The sequence below is a fragment of the Neospora caninum genome, chromosome Ib (genome assembly GCF_000208865.1).
Source record: "Neospora caninum Liverpool complete genome, chromosome Ib".
NCBI lineage: Eukaryota > Apicomplexa > Conoidasida > Eucoccidiorida > Sarcocystidae > Neospora > Neospora caninum.
The window spans coordinates 703,062-724,225 of record NC_018386.1 but is presented as its reverse complement, the minus strand read 5'-3'; the positions used below and the strand labels follow the sequence as shown (position 1 = coordinate 724,225).

Below are 21,164 nucleotides of genomic sequence, written 5' to 3'. Positions count from 1 at the left end.
AGAGAAGAGGAAGAACCCCTGTTGCGCGACGAGAGCAACACTCATGAACGGGCTGAGGCCGCACCGCATGCGGCTGCTCTTTTCCTTGGAAAAACCTCAAGTTCAACAGATTTCAAGGCCAGGAGGGAGCGGCGCTGACGGAAGGCCGTACGTGGATACAAGCGGTGATCCCTCAGTTCGGTCACCATACGCGTGTTCATCTGAAATTCACTCAAGGTATAAAAAAATCTATGTTAGTCACCTTATCAAATCTCTAGTAATCTGGGTCCTTCGATGTCTACTCAATCTTAAAGTGAATGTACACCGTCTTCACACAGAGCGTGCGTTCACCGTCGTCCTGGTCGACTGCGTTTCTGAGATTTGGACTTTTTCACAATCATAAACGACCGGTTTTTCGCGCCTTTTTGCGCCGCCTTGGCCTGCTGTCTCTTCATCCACTTTTCTTTTCCTTTCCGTGCTTCTTCCATTGCCTTCTTCTTGTCGTGACGCAGACGAAGCTGCTGATCCCTTCGGCGTTTCTTGGCGATCTGAAAGAAATCCAGATGCACAGACGCATGCACACGCAAAAGTGTTCAAAGAAGCTGGCAGATATGTTGACACAAGCACGTGAATAGTTGTATACATATCTGAATAGCAATCTCTGTGCCCACTCATACACACGCACACACAAAGACACCTTTTCCGGTTTTGGTTGTCAGATATTGTCCGTCCGGCGGCTGCGCCGCGCACTCGCGAAACACACACGGACACTCTAGGAAACACTGCAACAGGGAACTCGGCACTTGAAGCATTCACGTATTCCCCCTCTCACGAACCTTCCTGTTTCTGGTAAGACGATTACATATACAGCCTGTCCCATCCTATCGCACTGGCCTAAAACAACGAGTTTATATGCATATATGTATATATATACATACACCTATAACTGCCAGTCTCTCTTCCTATATATATATATATATGTATGTATAACCATGTAGATACACAGGTATTACTTTGGCTGCTTTCCCCGCATGTCTTGCGTTGCCCGCCTCTGGCTGTGTGTTCAGTGTTTCTGGAGAGTAGGTATTCGCTCCTATTCCAGAAGAAGTTGCATGCTCGAGCTCTCTTCTCGCATTACCTGCTCGACAGTGGGCAGAGTGGCAGCCGCTGCACCCTTTCCCCAACGTTGCGATCCCGAGGATAGGACATCTGCTTGGAGTTTTTTCACGATTCTCTTCTGCTTGTGCGTGAGTTTCACACCCTTCTGCAGAGCTTCTTTGATACCTGCACACGCGACAGAACGCCGAGGCCAGGCCAAAACGTGGATTTCTCGCTATCGAGAACGGTGTGCATGCGCGACCCCCCACATTGCACTTTTTCTGGTTTGCAACTCTTCAGCGAAGCGGTTCGCGAACTCTTGCTCCGATACACCCGCGCCACCAGCTACACGAGAGACGACAATACAAATGTGTTGGGAAATTTGAATTAAAGAACTTCGGACAGACAGAGCGTGGTTCACGGCAGAGGCGAAGCGCTTGTGAGAGAGGCACTGCGAAGGACCGCGAGAGAGAGATAGCCGGCGACAGACAGGGGGAGAAGACGGAAACAACGGAGGCAGCAGACGCAGCCAGCGCAGTCGCCGAAAAACTGTTGGAAGAACCTTTCTTCCTCTCTCTCACCTTTGTGTTTGTCCGTAAATGCAAGGAGCCGTCCCGAGGCAGGGCCTGGCCCCTCCCCGTCGGACTCTGGAGGGCAAGGACACACACAGAGACCGAGAACGGAAAAATTCAGAGACCCACAGAACACACAACCTGGGCAGACGGCGAGAGACGGGAAGAGAACGGAGCGAGAGAGAAGGGAAGAGAACGGAGCGAGAGAGAAGGGAAGAGAACGGAGAGAGAGATGGAGCGGGATGGACTGGCCCCTTTCTTCCCGTTCACTGCTCCGCACGCCTAGCAAATGAAGTAGACAAGCAGCAGAGAGAGTGGAGAAAAAACACGAGAGACCCAGGCGGGCTGCACGCGACAGCGAGGGCGACCAGGCCGCCTAAAGCGAACGAGAAGAGAAAGGAGGCAGCAGAGCGAGCGCGCCGAGGCACAGGGTACCTTCCCACAACAGAGAATCGTACGAAAAAACAGAAGCCATGGCAGAGAGGAGGCAGAAATCGAAATGGGCGACAGACCAAGGGGCGGAAAAGAGCTGGCATGCGAGCGAAAATGAAGACCGGAGCTTTTGGGAAAGAGGAAACCGACCTGACGACGAAACGAAGTTTTTGTCCGCACCGCGTCCTCTGCCTCTCTTGTCTCTCGGCGCTGCAGCCGTAAGCTCAGGACTTTCTTCTTCTCCAACTCTCTGAATCCTTCGTTTTGTTTCCCGACACCACTGTGCATAGCGATGTGCGCTGCTTCTGTGAAAAACACGACAGCCGGAGAGAGGGCGGCGCGGCTGTCTTCTTTGTCTCGTTCCAAAACGCGTACACGTCTGTGTTTCTCTCCATACTTTCCGTGCACGTTCGCATGCACACCTCCACAGGTTGGCACTTTTGTGGGAACGAGGCATCACAAACGGTTCGTGACTACACGCCGTCAGCGGCATAAATACTAACCCTTTGAAGGGATAAGTGCGCAGAATACATATAGGTGCGCGCTGTGGAGCTCCACTGTGCAACCAGAAGAAATGACGCAGAAACATACACAGAATGGCCGTCCTTTTGGGAGGTGTACCACATATACACAAAGGAATACGTAAAAAGTTGAGCCGGTCCTGGAGCAGATGCGAGTCTTGCATCTGCACACCAAGACGCAGTCGTTTGGATCGCGTTGCTGGGACCTCGAGTGCATCGCGGAGGCGAAAAAGAACAGGGGACAGTTTTTGCTTAATGGGGATCAGAAGTGGAGTAAAGCCGCTCACGTTTTCTCCTCTTGCTTGTCGGTGCCGCGCTTGCGCTTTACCGCTCGCCCAGTCGCGCTGTCCACTTTCATCATGATGTACTTCCTCTTCTTGGGGTCCCATCTGAGTCAGACAAGAGCACGCACGAAAGAGCGGAAGACGGCACCTTGCCGCTTCATATACACTCCCTCCTCGCTCGTCACCACGCGCAATTACATATCCATGCATGCACGTACGCACATATCTACCTTCATAAGGATATATAAATGCATATGTTTACATGTAGCCACATTGAAACACATGTGCAGACGCAGAGCCCAACAGGTGCATCGAGAAGCGGCGTTATTTGTGGTGACATTCCACCCCATCCACCACCCAACAGTTGTGCATCACGTGCCTGCATAGATGTCTCTCTAGGGGCAAAGACCGCGCGCGTTTGTGCTTTTGACACCAGGAAGCGACCGGTGGACGCTCGTGAAGATCTCTGGGTCTGTGCATGCATGAGGGCTCCGCATGGTTAAACCTCTGTGCAAGACGTCACGCCCCCGCGTCAGCCGTCTTCGCCTTGGCGTTCCCCGAAGGGCTGCAAGTCACCGAGCAGCGTCCGTCGAGACATCTCGGGTTGCAGAGTGGCACATACGTGCCAAGCAAAAACATGCAGCGTGTAGGTTTTCCACGAACTTTATTTGAAACGGCTCCGGTCGGGCGTCTTGGCCGTTCCTCACCGTTGCTGTTCCGTCGCTCGCTGTCGCTTCATGTCGTCGTCTTCGTCGGCGATCAAATCCATGGCGGCTTCATCCAGTCTGAGGAGCGTTTCCTGCGTCTTTTCTCTGCACGTGTCGCGCTTGAGGTCGAGGTAAAATCCGCCCTTCCGCCTCAGACCCTCGTCCTCCGCCTCGTCGCCACTGTCGCCGAGCCGGTCGCCTTCCTGTGCGCGACGTTCCTGGAGCAGAGACAGCGACCGTTCCTTCGCGGCGGCCGACGAGGCAGAGATGCCCAATTGCTTGGCAGTGCGCCGCAGCCGCCGCTTGCTCACGCGGAGCTTCGCCCACGTCCCACCGTTGGGCGTCGAGCCGAGGAGCCCAGAGAGGACAGAGGACGCGGGCGACGCGCGCGGGGATCCGTCGCTCTCGAGGGCGCTCCGAGGCTTCCGCTGACTGCGGGAAGGCGCCTGTTTCGCCAGCGAGGCCGAAGGTCGTGTGCGGATTTCCGACTCGCTCTGGGCTCTGCGCCGCGTGCGCACGTGACTTTCCCCACTGCCTTCCATTTCCGCCTCACTGTCCTCGCCAGTCTCCTGGTCGAGGCTGCAGACGGAGGGTCGGCGGGCATCCTTCAAACCGTCTTCGTCGCGGTCGCTCTCGTCGGCTTCGTACCCGCTGACGCGGGGGAAGTCGTCTTCTTCGCGTTTGTCCAAAGTGGAATCCACCCCAGACTGACGCAGCTCTTGGAGCAGGTTCCGGTACCGAAGCATTTCGGACTTCTTCATGTGCATGCCGCGCATCACCGTCGCCGACAAGACGCTCCCGCGCTCGCCGATCGTCGGCCGGTAGTTCTGCAGGCGAAAGAGCACTTCGCCCTTTATTCGGGAGCCGTCGGCCAGCGCGCCGCTGGGTCGGCTCGGCCCTTTCTCGCCTTCGGAACCTGCCGCGCTTGGTGCAGGAGCTTCGGCGTCGCCGAGAGAAGGCGAGAAACAGGGATGGGAGAAGGCCGACAAAACCATGGCGCCGCCGCACTGCGCGAGGAGACTCTTCGCCCGCTCCACGCTCTGCCGAGACGCCGAGGGACGCGTCTTGTAGTACATCACGTTCGCCGAGGACGCAGTCTTGCTGGCAGCTGCGACGTCCTCGTCGGTGTGCAAAAGATGTTCACAAAATTCCACAAACGGATCAATCAACGCAGGAGGACCCGCCAGAACGTAGTTCCCCAAAGAGGAGGAAGAGGCCGAAGAAGAGGCGGATGAAGAAGAGGCGGATGAAGAAGAGGCGGATGAAGAAGAGGCGGATGAAGAAGAGGCGGATGAAGAAGAGGCGGATGAAGAGGAAGAAGAGGAAGAAGAGGTGTCTGCCGAGCAGGCGTCTTCGCGTTTGAGGGAAGCAAGATCTTCGGGATTATCTTCTTTTGCAGGGTCTTCTCCGGAAGACGAGGAAAAGGGTGGAACGAGACGGCCGCCGAGGAAACTCATCAGCTCGACAGCATAAGGCAAATCGTCGCCAGTGACGAGCGAGAACGCCGTGCCCGCCCTGAGAACGAAGCATGACCACATCCGACACAACGCAAACGCCTCTGCATGCGAGAACGAAAAAGAGGCGCTCCATTCGACACAGTTCAGAGAGCGGCAGCGGGGGAAAAAACCGAAAACAAACCATCAATTCAAGACATACTCCTCGGCCAACGTCGGCACACGATTCGCGGACCCAGCACTGCTGCCACAGATGTTCGTATCCATGTCCAATTAGGGCCGACCGACCATGCATACTCTTATACACGCAGATATATATATATATATATATATATATATATATATATATATTTTAATGCATAACCGTCTTACATTAAGTTATATGCCAAGACATATAAGTAAACAGATATATACATATATAGGCCAACATCCGGACGATAAATGTAACTGTCACCACTAGGCCCCGCGATCGATACGAATGTCTCGGGGTAGACCGCATGCAGACTGATATGGAGACACACTCGAATCCACAACGAAAAAACACTTTATGCATATACATATATATATATATATATATATGAATACATATATGACAGGCAGGTCGATGGGTCGGTTTGGGCAGATCCTTCAGGTGTGAAACTTAGTTATGTTTCATGTTTGTTCCTGTACTTTCGGACTTCGTCCCCACCTGCCGGCACGTGCTGTGCGCCCCACGCGATGCACAAACAGCTTCGCAGACGACGGGAAATCGAAGTTGATGACGGAAGGAAGATGCGGAATGTCGAGACCCCGCGCCGCGACGTCAGTCACCAAAAGAACAGAGATCTTTCCTGCAACACGACACGGCGAGAAAAAGTGTCTCCTGGTCGTGTCCGCGGCATGCGAGAGAAGGGAGAACTTGCGACCAAAACAAAGGGGCGGGCGAAGGGAATACGGAAAAGCAGAGCGGAAGAATGCGAGTCATAAAAGATAAGACACCTTTCACATCTCTCCACACGCCACATATAAGAGCTCTACGCACACTGTCACGTTGGGAAGAGGGACGCGCGGCGAAACCGAAAATGGTAGCACTTCCGCCAAGGCAGAAAACAGACAGCCTCCAGGAGCATACGCACTTATCGTGCTTTGAATCTACGCACAAAGAACAGAGTTGCGGGCATCTACACACATGTATACGTATATATACATATATACACATATATACAGATGTAGACACATCGCATTTAATATATATATATATATACGTAAGTACACCCATGGATATCTGCACGTAAATGTTATTTGCACAAGTATACACCTATACCTACAAATAATATATATATATATATTATGTATACGTATATATGCGTATTTGCATGCGTGTCTGTATTGGGAAGTGAGTGGCGAGCGTCGCTGCGGTTTGACGTAAGGCACGTGCTATTCCCGCCTAAAACGTTCTATTCGAAGGGTTTACCTTTTTTGAACGCAGCGAGAGTTTGGACGCGCTCCGTCTGGTCCATCGCGCCGTAGATGACAGCCGAGGGGAAGGCAAGGCGCTCGCAGAAGCACTGAAGAAAAGTCGCTTGATGACGCGTCGACGCAAAGACCAGAACTTGCTCTTTCTTCTGAACACACAAAGCGGAAGCACGCACGCAGATACTCCCACTCTAGAACAACTACGTATGCACGTATGTCTCTCTTTCCACCTATATATATATATATATATGGGGGTTTACAGAAACATGCGCATGTATGCGGATGGGTATGCATGCGCATAAGCCTACGATGCTTGTAGATATCCCGGCGTCTGTATACGCCGAAACGAATCGCGTCGGAAAATGTGCAAACACCCGCGGCCGAGTCCCCAATGACATAGTTGGCTTCCACTGGCCAGCGGCATCGCCATATCCGCTGCAGCCGCCACATGCTTTTCGGCACCGATCTCTTTCTCCCTTTTTCTCTGTCCCGGTCTGTCTAGGATTTGTGTGCCGCGTTCACGGCATGTGTACCTGAATGGTTTGCTTGAGCAGGAAAAGAAGAGTGGGTATTTTTTGGGCACCTCTGACGAAGAGGAACTGCATTTGGAGGTCGTCGCTGAGGGTGCACTCTTTTTCGAGGCGGACGAATTCGGGATCGCGGAGTCCGAGTTTCGCAAAGTGGACGAGATCGCCAGGGAGCGTGGCCGAGACGAGGACGACTTGCTTGTTCGCGGGGAGCGCAGCAAATAAGATGGAAAGTTGTTCTTTCCAACCGAGCTCAAAGATCCGATCGGCCTCGTCGAGGACGAGGAAACTCGCGGCGGCGAGACTCAGAACCTTGTCCTGGAGCAGCTGTGTGCCGCGACCGACGGTCGTGAGGAGAATATCCGGGTTGCGCGACAAGGCGAGAAACTGCTTCGAGTAGTTCTCGCCGCCGAGGAGACAGCAGAGACGCAGCGAACTGCTGCTGAGGAGCTTGTGGCAGACTCGGTGAATCTGCGCAACCAACTCGCGCGTGGGAGCAATCAGGACCGCCCGCACGCCGACGACTGAGCTGTGCTGCCCCAGGAGGTCGAGGAGCGGAAGGAGGAAACAGGCAGTTTTCCCAGACCCCGTGCGCGACATCAAGATGCAGTCTTTGCGCTTGAGCAGCAGCGGAATGGCTCGGCGCTGAATGGGCGTCGGCTGAGAGAAGCCCAGACCCTTAATCGCCGCCAGAGACGTCGGCGTCGACAAACCCAGAGCCTCGAACGCATTCCGCTTCTTCTTCTTCGCAGCAGCAGGTGCCGCTGACGCAGCAGCCTCACCCGGAAGTAAAGCCATTGGGAAAAAATGAGAACAAACGGGAGAACAAGAGATCAAGAGAGAGAACACGAGGGAGAACAAGAGAGAGAACAAGAGAGAGAACACGAGGGATGACACGAGGGAGAACAAGAGGAAGAAGTTGGAGTATGGAGCTACATCAAGCAGGGAGGAGACGATTTCGTGGGGAGGCTGGAGAAGGCAAGAAAGCGCGGTGTCTATACCTGCAGGGTTAGGAGAACCATTCAGATGTAAGTAGAAGATACGTAAAACTGAGAGGGAAGTGGCGGGGAAGTCGATCTCTCCAGCAGAAAGAGCGGCGAGAGCGTCCCGAGGGCTGGAAATTCTCTTCTTCGAGCAAAGGAAAAACGTCTCGCGACAGAAGCAGGGGCGACGAAGAGAATTAGAGGTATCGGGACACGAAGACGAAGCGGAACTGCATCGAAGGGAGAGAGAGGAGGCCTGACTCAGTCGGGAAAATGCAAAGTCTCTCTCGGCCCGATGAGCCGCCGGCGAGCGGAGAATGTGTGGGATGCCGCGGAACCTCGGAGGGAGACGCGGCAGACAAAGAAAAGAGAAGATGGAGGAAAGGAAAAAACAAGAAGGGACCACCCATGCTCCTCCTGAGTCGCATCTTTAGTCGGTTTTGCGAACAAAAATCGAAGGCTTTGAGCTCGCGACGCATGCATGCAGAGGCATGCGCGAGTCAACGCTTTTTGACAGCGATTTTGAGTCGGCCGTTTCCTCGTCGTTTTCCCACTTCTCCTTTTCTGAACCGCCCCACATCCTCTCTGTGGAACCCGCGACATGGGGAGAGACATGGTGTTTTTTTCCCTGGTTTCTTGCTTTCTTCTTCCAGGCAGCCGTCGTTTCGCTTCTGCCTCCTGACGGGGGAACGGCGTTGCGGGGCGCGTACAGCCGTCGCGAACCGAGAGCAGTGCACGAGAGAATCGAGGGCTGGAGAGGAAACCCAGGAAAGCGAAAAAAACGAGAAAAGCGAAAAGCGAGAAAAGTTGGAAAGTTTGAATGAGAGCAGCACGGAAAACAGCGCGGAAGAAGGTAGAGAACCAAGCGAGCTGGAACGACAGGAGAAACGAGGCTCATACAAGCGGCGAGACGGGGAGCAACACCGAGTACAGAGCGGAGAGAAAAAGCCTGGAAAGACAACAGAGGGCGGCAGGGGAGTCAGTCCCTGTCGAGCAGTTGCCCACAAGCATGCACACAGAAGCAAAGGAAACAGTGGGGAAGAGGAAGGCGTTTCCTCTCTTTTGACGTGTAGTCCAGAGGCGGTAGGAAAAGAAGTCGCGGAAAAACAGACGGGGACCGAGTCTCGACAGTGCCCACTTTTTCTCGGCAGAAAAAGGATCCAGTCTAGCAAACGGGAAGCCCTCCGCAGAGTAGTCTTTCCCACTTTTCGAAATGCTCGGGGCGTAGACAGAGGTTGGTGCGACACGAGCTTTTCAACAGTTTCAGCTTCGGCAGAGTTACTCGTGTCGGTCGAGCTCACTTCTGTCCAGATATTGTCTGTCTGAGAGTGAGAAGGAAGACACCAAAGTTTCCAGAAAAGGTTGCAGCCTTCAGTCCGCGAGTGTCGAAAGTCTGTTGAAGCGTGCGGCCGATCTCACGTCAGAAAGAAGGCTTTACAGCCTTGCTGTAGAGAAGAAAGGGAACCTGGAGTCTGTCCCTGTTCAGAACTCGGATGGCTCTCTTGCTGCCGCTCAGGCGCGCCTCTTTTCCGCCCCGCAGCGGCGTCTGTAACAAGGCATTCCCCGTGGAATGCGCCGCTGGGAGGCACGGAACGTGGCCCCTTGCGGGAGGTCGTCAGAGACTGCCAGGGAAATGGATGCTCGCGAGAAGCGCGGAAGAAAGATATAGCGAGCGTTTCGACAGTCGAGCACACCCGTGAAAAACGCGCGTGTTGATCAGAACGATCGCGTGCGAGAGGCAGAGAGACTTCCGCCCGAAATCAATCCTCGGATTTTCCACCTCACCCGTCTGAAAGGGAAGATTCAAGTCTTCGTCTGCGCGAGGACGTTCTCGCCTCTTGCGCTTCGGGGGATTTCCGCACCCCACTCGAGTGTCTACCGCGTTTCTATCTGAGCCGCGTTTGAGTGGACCGTGTCTCCCCTTTCCACTTTCCCTTGTTTGTCGCTCTCGAGGTGGAGCGATGACGCCGGGGTGGCTAGCTCGAGCCCTTTTCTTCGAGGCTCTGAGTTCTAGAATCATGTGTTCAAAACGCCACGACTGACACAACGTTTCCGCTTACTTCAAACACCCGCCAACTTGGAAGGCCGTCGGAGAGCGGCCTGGGAACTCTCTGACTTTCTGAGCCTTCTAGGGGTTCCGTTTGGAGGACGGAACAGACGGGCTGAGCGACTGAGGCAGCTACCTGGGAGAGAGCCAGTGGGGAACGGCGAAGAGACTCGAAACCATTTGGTTTCTCTGTTTCGGCAGAACGGCGGTTCGTTTCTTAGCCAAGAGCAGGAGACTTCAGAATCGTGAGGGATGAGGCGCCCCCGAACAGGCGCGACCTCCCCGGCACGTACTTTGGTGTCGCATATCTTGCGTATGCCAAAATAAGCGAGCAAAGTGAAAAGTACAGACAACCCTCGCGAGGAAGAAACAACATGGGCTTTCCTAGACAGCAAACAAAGTGAAAACGAAGAAGTCAGAGAACATCGGCGCCGCTGCGAGAGACGTGATGCAGAAAAGAAAAAAGGCCTGTTCACGCAGGGGCGTCTGGCCTCGCCCGTAAGCATCTCGGAAAAAACAGATTCGGCGGCGCTTCCTCACAACTCCCCTGAAGGTTCAAAGCGACACAATCCTCGCAGTCGACACTCACCTTTCACTTGTCACTCATTCACAAAGAGAGCATCCTCGTTGCCTTTCTCCTCGCCCCCGTGGATCCCCCCCGGTCACGCTTCAGTTACCTTGTCCTTTTTGCGAATCCCGGAAAACACATCACTTTGTTCAGAAGGCAGTCAATCCCCTGCTTAAGTCTAGAAGACAACTTGTCATTTCGTCCTGTTTTCCCAGCTTGTACACCTTTTGACACAACCGCGCGCCGCACTCCTGTTCGGCGTTGTTCGTTTCTCCTCCACTCTCCCGTGCACGCAAAAACAGGCGAGAGAGAAACCACGAAGCACGATTGAGTTTTCCCCTCCTTCCGGCCCCGCCGATCGCTGTCACGGGGTAAAGGCCGACTGTGTCTGGACACAACCCTGCGCGCTCTTTCTTGGGCGACGAAACGTGGCGTCTCCTGCGTCCCAGGCGCTTCCAACTTCCGCTCAAAGTCGCCGCACAGCTCGGATACCACGGCCTCTCTTCGATTCGGAACGGAGCACAAGCGTCTCTCGCTCGTCCCGCAGTCCCCGACTTTTTCACTCGTAGGTCCGAACGGGGGCCATGCCTTGCCACATGCGGTGGAAGCACGTAAAGTAATCCTCGCTGGCAGACACCTGAACCGGCACCAATCCAGGGATGAGGAAAACGGCACATGCGTTTTAACGAATACATCGAGATATACCGACACATCAGCCTATTTCGCTGTAGATCGATACACGCATTCACTTGTCTGGAGGGCGGAAACGGACGCGAAAATACGCACATGTGTACACCTGATTCCGCAGCGACGTGGAGACATGTGTATACGTGATGAGGCACGTGGTCTCGAAGGCCACCCCCCTACAGGCGCACCGGGACCGCCAACCCGTTAGAGAACCAAACAGGCACCGAAAAAACACACACGACCGCACACGTGAAGGCTTCATCTAATGCGCCGCCTCGATGCACACATAGAAGCACTAGAGACACCCACATATTCCGTATCACTGTATCTATATACTTGAACATATGTATGTATATATATATATATATATTCATTCTGTTGCGGGAGCGGGGTGAAACGGCGTCTTGTGCCGGCACGCCCTACCTTGAACGGTGTGGGGTTGATCAGCCGCGTCAAATCTTTCCGCAGGGAGCGAAGACCACTGATGCACTGCGCCCGCGCGTCCTGAGGCATGCAAAAGAAAACACAAACGCCCACAATTGACACAACTCTGAATCAACATAAAGGCGCGATCGTCTGCGCACAGGCATAAAGACATATATATATATATATATATATATATATATATGTCTCGTGGCTACATAGATTTCGATGCATGCATGCAGTGGAGAATCCTCCGGACTGACACATCTAGATATATATATATATATACATGCATGAAGATTTGTTTGTTTTGTGTGTGTGCATCTCTGCGTGAGTTTGGATAAGACAGTCTGGTTGGAGGCCGTCGTTAGCTCACTTCAAGAGAGAGAGGTTCCGCGACGAGCTTGCCGCGGGAGATGTAAGGCTGCAGAAGTCGCTTCACATTGGAGGGGACGAGGAAGCATCGCTTGCGATCGTCGTACAGATGCCGACAAAAGATGCGTTCACCTTGAGCAGGAGGAGGATCCTTTGCTTCCTGAAAGTGCGCAAAAACGACGCACAGAAGGATCCCCCGCCGTCTTTGGTCTCCGGAATCTCGATGGACGTTCTTCTGCGCTTGGTTTTTGACCTTTCCCGCTTTGAATAGAAAATTAATGAATTAACTGGTTGTCCAAACAAGAATTTATTTAGCACAGTATAATTAATAGGAAGGTCCTTCTTCTGTCCACCGTTTGTTCCCTGTCGCAAGTCCCGCATTCGCGTCTCTCTGCGCCGCTCGCATTTTCACACCTGGAGAAGGTCGACTGCAGGCGAGCCGTCTTTGGTGAAGAGCCGGTAAGCTTCTTTCTTGCAGGGAAGAGACGCCTTCTCGAAGACCTGAGACACCTTCATGCAGGCGTTGCCTTCGAGCTCAACGAGTTTGTAGACCTGAACGGAAAACGCGAACGAAAAAGGCTGGGACACAGGCGTATTCTCCCATTTTAAAGAATGCATACATGAACAGGTGCACACATTTGGAAGGTGTTCAACAGCCGCGTTCTCCGAAGCGAGAAAAGCCCGTTTTCACACGAGGCGTCCCCAGGCTCCGCCGAAAACGGCATCCTGAGGAAGCATTTGCATGCTTAGACATATCGATGCTCTCGGCACGAGAATCCCTTTCTACACACGCGATCCCTTTTTATCTCCATTTCGACACAAACAGGACTCCCGGCCTTGGGCGGAGACTTGAAGGGCGGATGTGCGACAGTGCAACACCAGGAAGAAGGCGAAAACGGAAACCGACCGACGGTCAGGGGGTGCCCTATCACGGTGTCTTCCTTCTGTCTGCGTTTTTCCCTGGCATGCACACGGCGTTGTCTTCTGCTCACCATGCCCAGCGCAGGCTGAGCCTGGCACGTGACCAGGTTCGTCCCAACTGCAAAGATGTCGATTTCGTGCCCCTGAGAGAAGATGCGAGACAAGGACACTCAGGGCAAAAAAAACAACGACCCGGTGGGGAGGCGGGAAACAAGCAGAGGCGGGCACCGAAAAAAGTCGAGACGCCGCGCTGAGGTCGGCGCCACACAGAACGGTCAAGGCCAGAAAGACAACTGAGACAGAGAGAGAGAGCGAGAAACGGGAGATAGGGAGAAAAACGAGAGTGGGAGATTTTAAAAAACAGAATGGCGTATTTGTACACACGCACAAGTGTATGTATGGGTGTACACATGCATTCATCTTTCTCTATGTATGGATGTGCAGAGCTACGGTCCAGATCAACTTTTTGGTCCACGTTTGGTTTCCGTTCTGAGAAGCGCCGCATGTGCGGCGCGTCTGAGTTGTGCGTACCTCGTCACGGACCGAAGAGATGATAACCTCGTTGAGGTCGTTGGAGGCTGCGATTTTCAACCGACACAACGCGGGCATCTCAAACGCAGCAGCTGCCTCGTGGAACAATCTCCGGACGTCTCTGCATCGCACAAAAAGCACGTGCATGCGACAAAATCCAGAGTGCATGCAAAAACAGAAAACACGTCCAGGAGGCAGAGCTCGCTAGAGGGATATGGACACCGTTCCTCCTCTCGTATCTACGCTGTCCTGCTTCCATGCGCTTCACTGTATATTTGGCTAAATCCACAAATATATATATACATATATATATATATATACGTACACCCAGAGGTAGTCAACAATGCACTATGTGTCTACCTATCTACAACTTTTCGTGCACGTCCCGTCATTGATGTGGAGATGCATTTACTCATAGCTACCAGTTTAAAGCAGCTTCGCCGGTGAGGTACAGCAGTCGGTCTTCTCCCCGCCCCGGCACGTTTGGATCCACGTTTAGGCGTGGCAGATTCTTGAAAAGATTTTATCCGGTTCATGGTTTAAGGGAGGTAAAGGCGCTCCGGGTCTAACCGTTCGGGCCATCTCTCGAGCCTCATACTCAAGTAAGGATCCCGTCTTTGACTGTCTCGAGCAGCTGAGCTGACAGGACGCACCTGGAAAGACACGCCAAATCTCCAGAGTCGAGGCGAACGCCACAGGGCTGGTAGCCGCACGCCAGCAGAGCGGCGCTGACGACGAGCGCGTTTGGGACACCTGGGAAGGAAGCCGCAGGAAAGAGGAAGAAAGAGGAGAAGAGGTCGAGGGGAGGGAAAAGGCGAAAGGGGAAAGACAGGAAAGGTCGAGGGTCGGCGCTTTTGTCTGAGAGTTGTACATCGAGGCCAAGAAGGGAAAGGACCGCGGCAGATGACGCCAGAGAGAGACATCGCAAGCAGCAGCTGGAGGTTCGACGCATGCACGACGCTGTCGATAAGCTGTTAAACGCGGTCGGCAGACAGCGAAAACACCAAAAGGTTCGGACGGAGGCGACTGGGGCAAAACGCGAAAGTGGGTGAACGACGCAAGGGCGCGAGAGAAGCCGAACTCAGCGAAGACGAACGCGACGGCGGGGAACGGCGAGGAGACAGCGAAGATCGAAGAGGACGAGAACGAACACTCAGCGAAACAGGGGGAAAAAACGCGTGAAGAAGACTGTGACATATCTCGCAGAAATGGAAGCCGAAGAGACACACGCAGAGAAACGACAACTCGGCGCGCGTGCGAGAGACACCGAGGGACGAGAGAGAGAGGAGAAGGAACCCTTTCTCGGTTTTGGTCTCTCTTCCTTCCTCACCCGAGTAGAGCGTGTCGTACGTGTCGACGAGGGCCAGAAACGCATTGGGAAAAGTCTGTCAATAAGCCAAGAAAAGGGGAAACAAATGGATATCTCGGAGAAAGAAGAAACAAAAGAGGGAAGAACAGACAGGAGGCAATGCGTGGCTGTGTCTCGAAAACCAGACGTATACACAGTTCATTCTACGCCCCTCCAGGTTGCTCTGTCTGCGGTCCTAAAAGAGCCCTTCGACGGCGTCCTCGACTCCACCGATGGACGACACGTGGCACGGGCAATTGCTCCTCTAAACGCCACCCTCGCTCTGTCCCTGCCGCTCTGGAGCACATTATTTCATTCGGGAGTCCTCGCTTTTCCCATATCCCTTTTGCGATGTCCCAGGCGGGTGTAGCAAGTCAAGAGTCAGTCGGGCCATTCACGTCTAAAATATGTATCATAGGCACGACATGAACTCTGACAGGTAGACATAGAATGAACGAAGGCTCATGGCTTTGGGTGCCTGCTATAGCACCCGCCCCGTCCCCTTCTCTTCGCGCAAAGACTCTTCGAGAAACCCGAGAGAAAAAACCGAGACTCGAGAGACGCTTCCGGCTTTGACTCGGCTGTTAACCCCTCTCTCGCCGTCCGCGCCAAACCCCCCACGAACAAAAGAGACAAAAAGGGAAAAACGGAGACGAAAAGAAACGAAAAGAGGAAGAAGCCTCACTTGCGCAAAAGCCGTGAATGCCGCCAGTTCGCCCATGTTCATCATCGAGTCGAGGTTCTCAGCTGGCCACAGCGCTACAACTTTCTCCCGATACTTGAGCACCTGGCGTAAAAACGCAAACGCGACAGCTCTCAGCGCATGGTCTTGTGTTCCTTCTTGCCGCCAAAGCACATACACCCACGAAGGATCGAGCACCCTGATTATCTTTAAACGCCCACATGCACGAACCTACAAGCACATACACATCCACATATATGAATATGTATATGCACACCTTGAGAGATGTGGATACGTACAAAGACACATGCATATAGATAGATAGATAGATAGATAGATAGATAGATATAGATTTGTGCGCTCACGCCACTCATCGGGCTCTGCCTGAAAGCTCCTGTTTTTTCGGCTTAATTGCAAAGCCAGACGTCAGCCTTTTCCCTGCGGATCCCGCGCATCACGGAGGCACGGCTCCTCCCACTCCCCGAGTCCCAGCGGAGACCCCGCCGGACTTCCTCTCCTTTCTCGCCATTTTTGACGAGGTTTGAGACCACTCCACACGCATGCAACCTTTCACGTCTGCCTCTCTCTCTGACTTTCCTCTAGCACGACTCGCGCCCAACCCGCACAATACCCATGTCCTACACTACATACACAACATACATATACATACATACACATACATATACATACATGCATATGTACATCAACGGTTTGAACACATGTGTATGTAGAGACGTATGGAAATGTTTCTGCGAATTGAGAAGGGGATACAAGTGAGAGGGGCGGTGTGTGAAGGGCTGTCTGGGGGCCAGCACGCACCTGTTCAATGAGATCCTTTCCGAGAACGACGCGAGGCGCAGACGCCCCGCCGCCTTCTTTCTCAGGTTGCTCACCCGCGCCGGCGCCTCGCGTGGGCGGCGGCATAACCAAGTCGCGCTTCAGTTGATCGAAGGAAGAAAAAGAAGTGACGAAGGAGTGCGCCATCGTCCCCTTGAGAGGAATGTTGAACAGATACGCAGCCTGGGAACCGAACAGCGACCACACGCAAAGCTCGAATTAGCCTCGTCGCGTTCCTTCGATTCACCGGCAGGGTGCCGCACCGGCGTGCGTTTGTCTCCTCCCCCTCCCGTCTTCTCTCAGGGCGTCTCTCAATCCAGCTGCTGGCATGGCAGTCGTGTGGGCCGTGTGTGTGTGTGTGTCTTTTTTCGGCTTGGAAAAAATCGGGGCGGTTTGCACGCCCGCCCTTTCTTTCGTCTCGTCCCCAGGATACGCTTCTGCGCGGCGGCGCTTCTTCGTCTGTCAGACTTCTCCGACGCCGTGTCTTCGCGCTTTCTTCCTCGCCGACCGCCACCCCACCCAGACGCTCTGACGCTTTTCTTCGCCCGACCCGGCCTTCTCCTCTCGCTGTCCGAAAGGGTGTTACCTGCGTGTTGCTTGTGCCGTCGAAGCCTCCCAAGTAGGCGTACCGGCTCGCACTGAGAGCCCCGTCAGGGCCTGGAGCGCAGCCAACGAGAGAGACAGAGAGCGGAGAGTCGTGCAGCCAAAAACACGCGTCTGGACACGCAGCTCACACGCACAAGACGACAGAGACGAGAGCGCAGCCAGAGAGCCCGCGGGGAAAGCGAAGAGAACAAACAAAACGAAAGCGTGTGCGACACACCGGGGGAGGCGGGGAGCACAGCTAGGGAAACGACCTGTTGGGGGAGAGAGTGATGAAAGGACAGAGCGCAGGTTGTGGTGGCCAAGGCGAGAGAACGAGAGACAGCGGGGAAGCCTTCGACGAAGAAAGACAGAAAGGCGAAAAGCGCAGAGAGACACCACGCTGATCCCTCCCGACAGCTGGTGTCGAGTATACGGAAGGAACCAGAGAGAGGAGAGACCGGAGAAACTCGGGGGAGGGTGCGTCCGTCTTTTCCCGCCAAGTCTCAGCATGGCACGGAGGAGAGAAATTCAAACTTCTCCGTCTACCTTGAGCCCGTCGCGCGCCGAACTCGAGCAACACTTTGTCCCAGCCTGCGGCGAGGCGGTGTCTGAACAGAGACAGCGTGGGAGACGCAGGCAAGAGTCTGGAGACGAGAGGGATCGGAAGACAGAGCACAAGGCCACGCCGCGGAGACGCACAGGCAGGAGACTCAGCGAAGTACACCAAGGCAGATACAGACAATCGGAAGGCAGCAGCGGCCAAGAAGCGAGGCTGGAGAGGGACGAACACGAAGACGAACAAGGGTTGCTTGAAACGCCTCGCAAGAATCAGGGGAGAGTCTAAGGCAGCCGTGCGGGCCTCGCGCGCCCAGCCCTGACGGCGAGAAAGGCGACATTCGAGAAAAGACGGGAAAGGGAGAACAAGAGAACAGGGAGAAGGAAGAGAAGGAGGAGAAGGAAGAGAAGGAGGAGAAGGAAGAGAACAAGGAGAAGGAGGAGAACGGGGCAAGGAGAACGAGGAAAACGAGGCCGAGGCTCACCGCGCCGCATTTGTAGCAACGAGAATGGCAAAGTTGAGGATGTTCAAGACGGCCGTTTCGATGAGCTGACAAATAGCGAGCGGGCCTTCGATCCGGATGAGAGGAACCTTCGGGAAAACGATCGTGCCTTCGGGAATGGCTGCACGCAGAAAGAAGACCCGGAAAGCACATGCGCCAGCATGCAAGAAACATCGCTCTTCGCAGCGGCGATGGAGACGCGCTTGCGAAAGACAAGCGAAAACGAGTGGGCGCGTCTCTGCTAGTCAGGAAGAAAGGAGCATGACCGAGACGGGACGAGGACGCGTGCTGCAACCCAGACAATCCCTTCAGAGGTTGGTTCTTGCCTCAGGCGTGCACCTGCCGCGAAGGAGGGCGAGATGCTCTCACAAACCACAGGAAAAAAAGAAGAGAGGAAGGCGAATCAAACGGCGGTCACGACCACAGGGAAGGCAAGGCTCAACGGGAGCGCCGTCACGGAAAGAGGCGAGGAGACAACGACGGCACCCGGAGACGGCGCGATGGCGCGTCACCAGAGAGCTACTATAAAACGGCGAAGACGGTCTGTATCTGTTATCTCTGCTCGGATCCCTCTTCCTCGCTCGCCTCTTTGTCCTGATTCTTTCTCTGTGTCTCCGTTGTCCCTCTGCGGGGAGTGTCCCTCGCACTTTTTCACCCACCGTGAAGACAAAGATCGGAGCAGTCGACCGACCGAAGGTAGTCAAAAAACTCCTCGCTGGCGTGCGGAAATTGGGTTCTGTATAAGTTAGCAAAACCGGGACACGGCAGAGAGAGGAGACACACTGTCGGCTACGGGCCAGCGGGTTCGCATTTTCCATGAAACGCCACATCTTTCCTGACGCTGTCGCGTACAATCGAAAACCCGGTTTTCCGACTTCCGCTTTTCACAGCCGACCCCTTGGCTGGATGTATCTTCCGAAACCAAAGTTCTGCCTCTCCTCAGCTCCCCTCGGTTGACGGACCAGGCTCTCCTCTTCCCGAGGCTTTCCCCGACTCTGTCTACTGAGGCGAGATGGGAAAGCCACAAGAGCCTTTGCGGCCCGCGCGCCGCCCCCATCGCACACGATCAAAGAAGCGTCGCATTCTCACACGCACTCTCAAACGCTCCCCATTCAGCACAGAACAAAGCCGTTTCATCCACCGCTTTCCTCGACAAAAACCCTCAACCTTTCCCCCCTCGGTCTCCACTTGCTCCCCCCTCCTCTTCGCTTTCTCGCCTCTTGATCACCTTCCCTCCATTCTTTCCTGCCTCCTCCAGGTTCTCCCCGTTCTCGTCTCTGTTCGGCGATTGTCTCGAATGGCCGCCTGCGGAGTCTCAGCGTGCAGAGCGCCCGTCCTGTCTCTGCGGGCGCCCACGGTTCGGAACAGGCCACTCGCCAGGCCTCACCTGAAGAACGCGATGTGTTCTTCGGTAAACCGCATGCGGGAAATGAATTCCACGACTTGCTTGACGCCGGCCATGACGGCGAATTCCCCCTGGAACGGCGCCTTCCGGAAAAACCCCTCAAAGACGGCATGTTGGTGGTGTTTTTCAGCTTCCCAGTTCGCGTACAGCATCGAGAACTGGTACCAGTCCGTGAGCATGAGAGACGGCGAGCACGGATCCAGGGCGGCGGGCGCGCGGAGCTTCGCCGGCTCGACGCCGTCATGAGCAGGCATCTGGGCACTCGCGAGTCGCCGCTTCACTCGCTGCTGGTTTTTCTCCATCTCTGCTACCTCTCTGCGGAACTCAAAAGGCGAAAACGTGGCGATTCCGAGAGGCCTCCCAGCACGGCGGCGGCGCGCGGAACGCGGAAGGAGTAAAGCTTCGGCACACACGAGATTGACAGGGTTTCCAGGTGAAGACACGCGTGCGGCACAGCGAAGCGGACAGGCTACAGAGAGGCCGAGGAGACGGCAGAAAACGGGAGACGCCGTAAGACACGGGGAGTAAGACACCACAACAGGGACAGAGAGTGGCCTGAGAGACCGGCCACGAGAGATGGGCGGCGGGCGACACGGGGTAGGAACGGAGGCGAGACCCGATCGCCGACACAGAAAAAGAGAGTTGCCACAGAGGCAGAGATGTTCAAAGAGCGCAGGAGAAGTTAACGGAAGGGGAGATTTGGACTTTCGGGTTCTCGGTCAATTCACAGAGCAGCGCACATCCTGGCGTGAGGCGGAAAAGGCGGGTAGCGAAGGAAACCCGGGGGGGAAACGAGGGAAGAAAAACGCACAAGAGCACAACAGAGCTGCAGGAGTTCGAATAGCGGTTTGCCGCGATTTTTCGCTCCTTTTTCTCTGCTCTTGGGGGGGATTCGTTCACTGCATTACGGGGAAAAGTCAGAAATGCTCGCGTGGCAGAGAGCTGTGCGAAAAGTTCCAGAGGAGAGCGGATTCGACGTTCGATCTCTCCCAGTCTTTCACACAAGGTCAGCAAAACAGGCGATTTGACAGCGACTCTCGCGGTCGCAAACGTTGACTTGTCTCAATCCCCTCGGCATCGAATCGTCCAAACTTCCGACGTCTGCTAAAGGTTCGCTGGCGGTGGCCAAGTCGAAGAGCTGTGCGTGGAGTTGCGCTTGAACGAAGGCTAGCGGTGAGCGTGTGTCTCGAGGTGGGTAAAGGAAAGTTTCCGCCCCCGACTGGACCCGAGATGCGCAGTACGTTAGATGAACGGTTCTGGAAAAGATCATAGAAGCGAGGAAAGACGAAAAGGAAGCAAATCCTCGGCGGTCAGCAGTCAGGCAGCGTTCTGCCAGGCAACCGCTGATGACCCGGCAAACCTGGGAACAGCACTTGGCAATCGATCGCGGCAAGACAGGCAGGTATGTCTCGAGAATGAGAAGGCAAAGCCGTGTTCAACAAGACTTCTGAGAGAAGCGTGCGCGGTTCTTGTCGATAAGGCCGTAGCGCGCCAAGGCAGATTCAGATTGCGCATACCGGATGGAGCAATACGACAGATTCTAGATTGAGCAGCCGCTGGAGAACGGGACGCGCAGAGGCGTGCCAGGGAAGACAGAGAGTGGGAGTCGGGAAGAGAGATAACGTGAGGTCTCGATCAGGGAACTGCGGCGGTAGGACACCCTTCTCGGATCTGCCGATACCCGA

The 21,164-nt window shown here is 54.6% G+C and overlaps 2 protein-coding genes across 2 annotated transcripts; both read right to left on the bottom strand.

The window, feature by feature from the left end:
* Nucleotides 1–326: 326 nt before the first annotated feature.
* Nucleotides 327–7,827, bottom strand: NCLIV_003170 (putative ATP-dependent RNA helicase; the record flags this gene model as incomplete). Its single annotated transcript, XM_003879817.1, has 9 exons — nucleotides 327–527; nucleotides 1,118–1,263; nucleotides 1,659–1,724; nucleotides 2,232–2,386; nucleotides 2,890–2,991; nucleotides 3,594–5,108; nucleotides 5,736–5,877; nucleotides 6,501–6,651; nucleotides 7,036–7,827. The coding sequence occupies 9 exons, from the start codon at nucleotides 7,825–7,827 to the stop codon at nucleotides 327–329; spliced, it is 3,270 nt and encodes a 1,089-aa protein (XP_003879866.1).
* Nucleotides 7,828–11,186: 3,359 nt separating this feature from the next.
* Nucleotides 11,187–19,781, bottom strand: NCLIV_003160 (nicotinate phosphoribosyltransferase, related; the record flags this gene model as incomplete). Its single annotated transcript, XM_003879816.1, has 15 exons — nucleotides 11,187–11,264; nucleotides 11,738–11,818; nucleotides 12,114–12,272; nucleotides 12,527–12,664; nucleotides 13,105–13,176; nucleotides 13,565–13,685; nucleotides 14,218–14,317; nucleotides 14,895–14,949; nucleotides 15,598–15,699; nucleotides 16,414–16,614; nucleotides 17,018–17,088; nucleotides 17,563–17,624; nucleotides 18,057–18,195; nucleotides 18,734–18,810; nucleotides 19,462–19,781. 15 exons carry the CDS (start codon nucleotides 19,779–19,781, stop codon nucleotides 11,187–11,189), a joined length of 1,776 nt encoding a protein of 591 aa, XP_003879865.1.
* Between the last annotated feature and the right edge of the window lie 1,383 nt (nucleotides 19,782–21,164).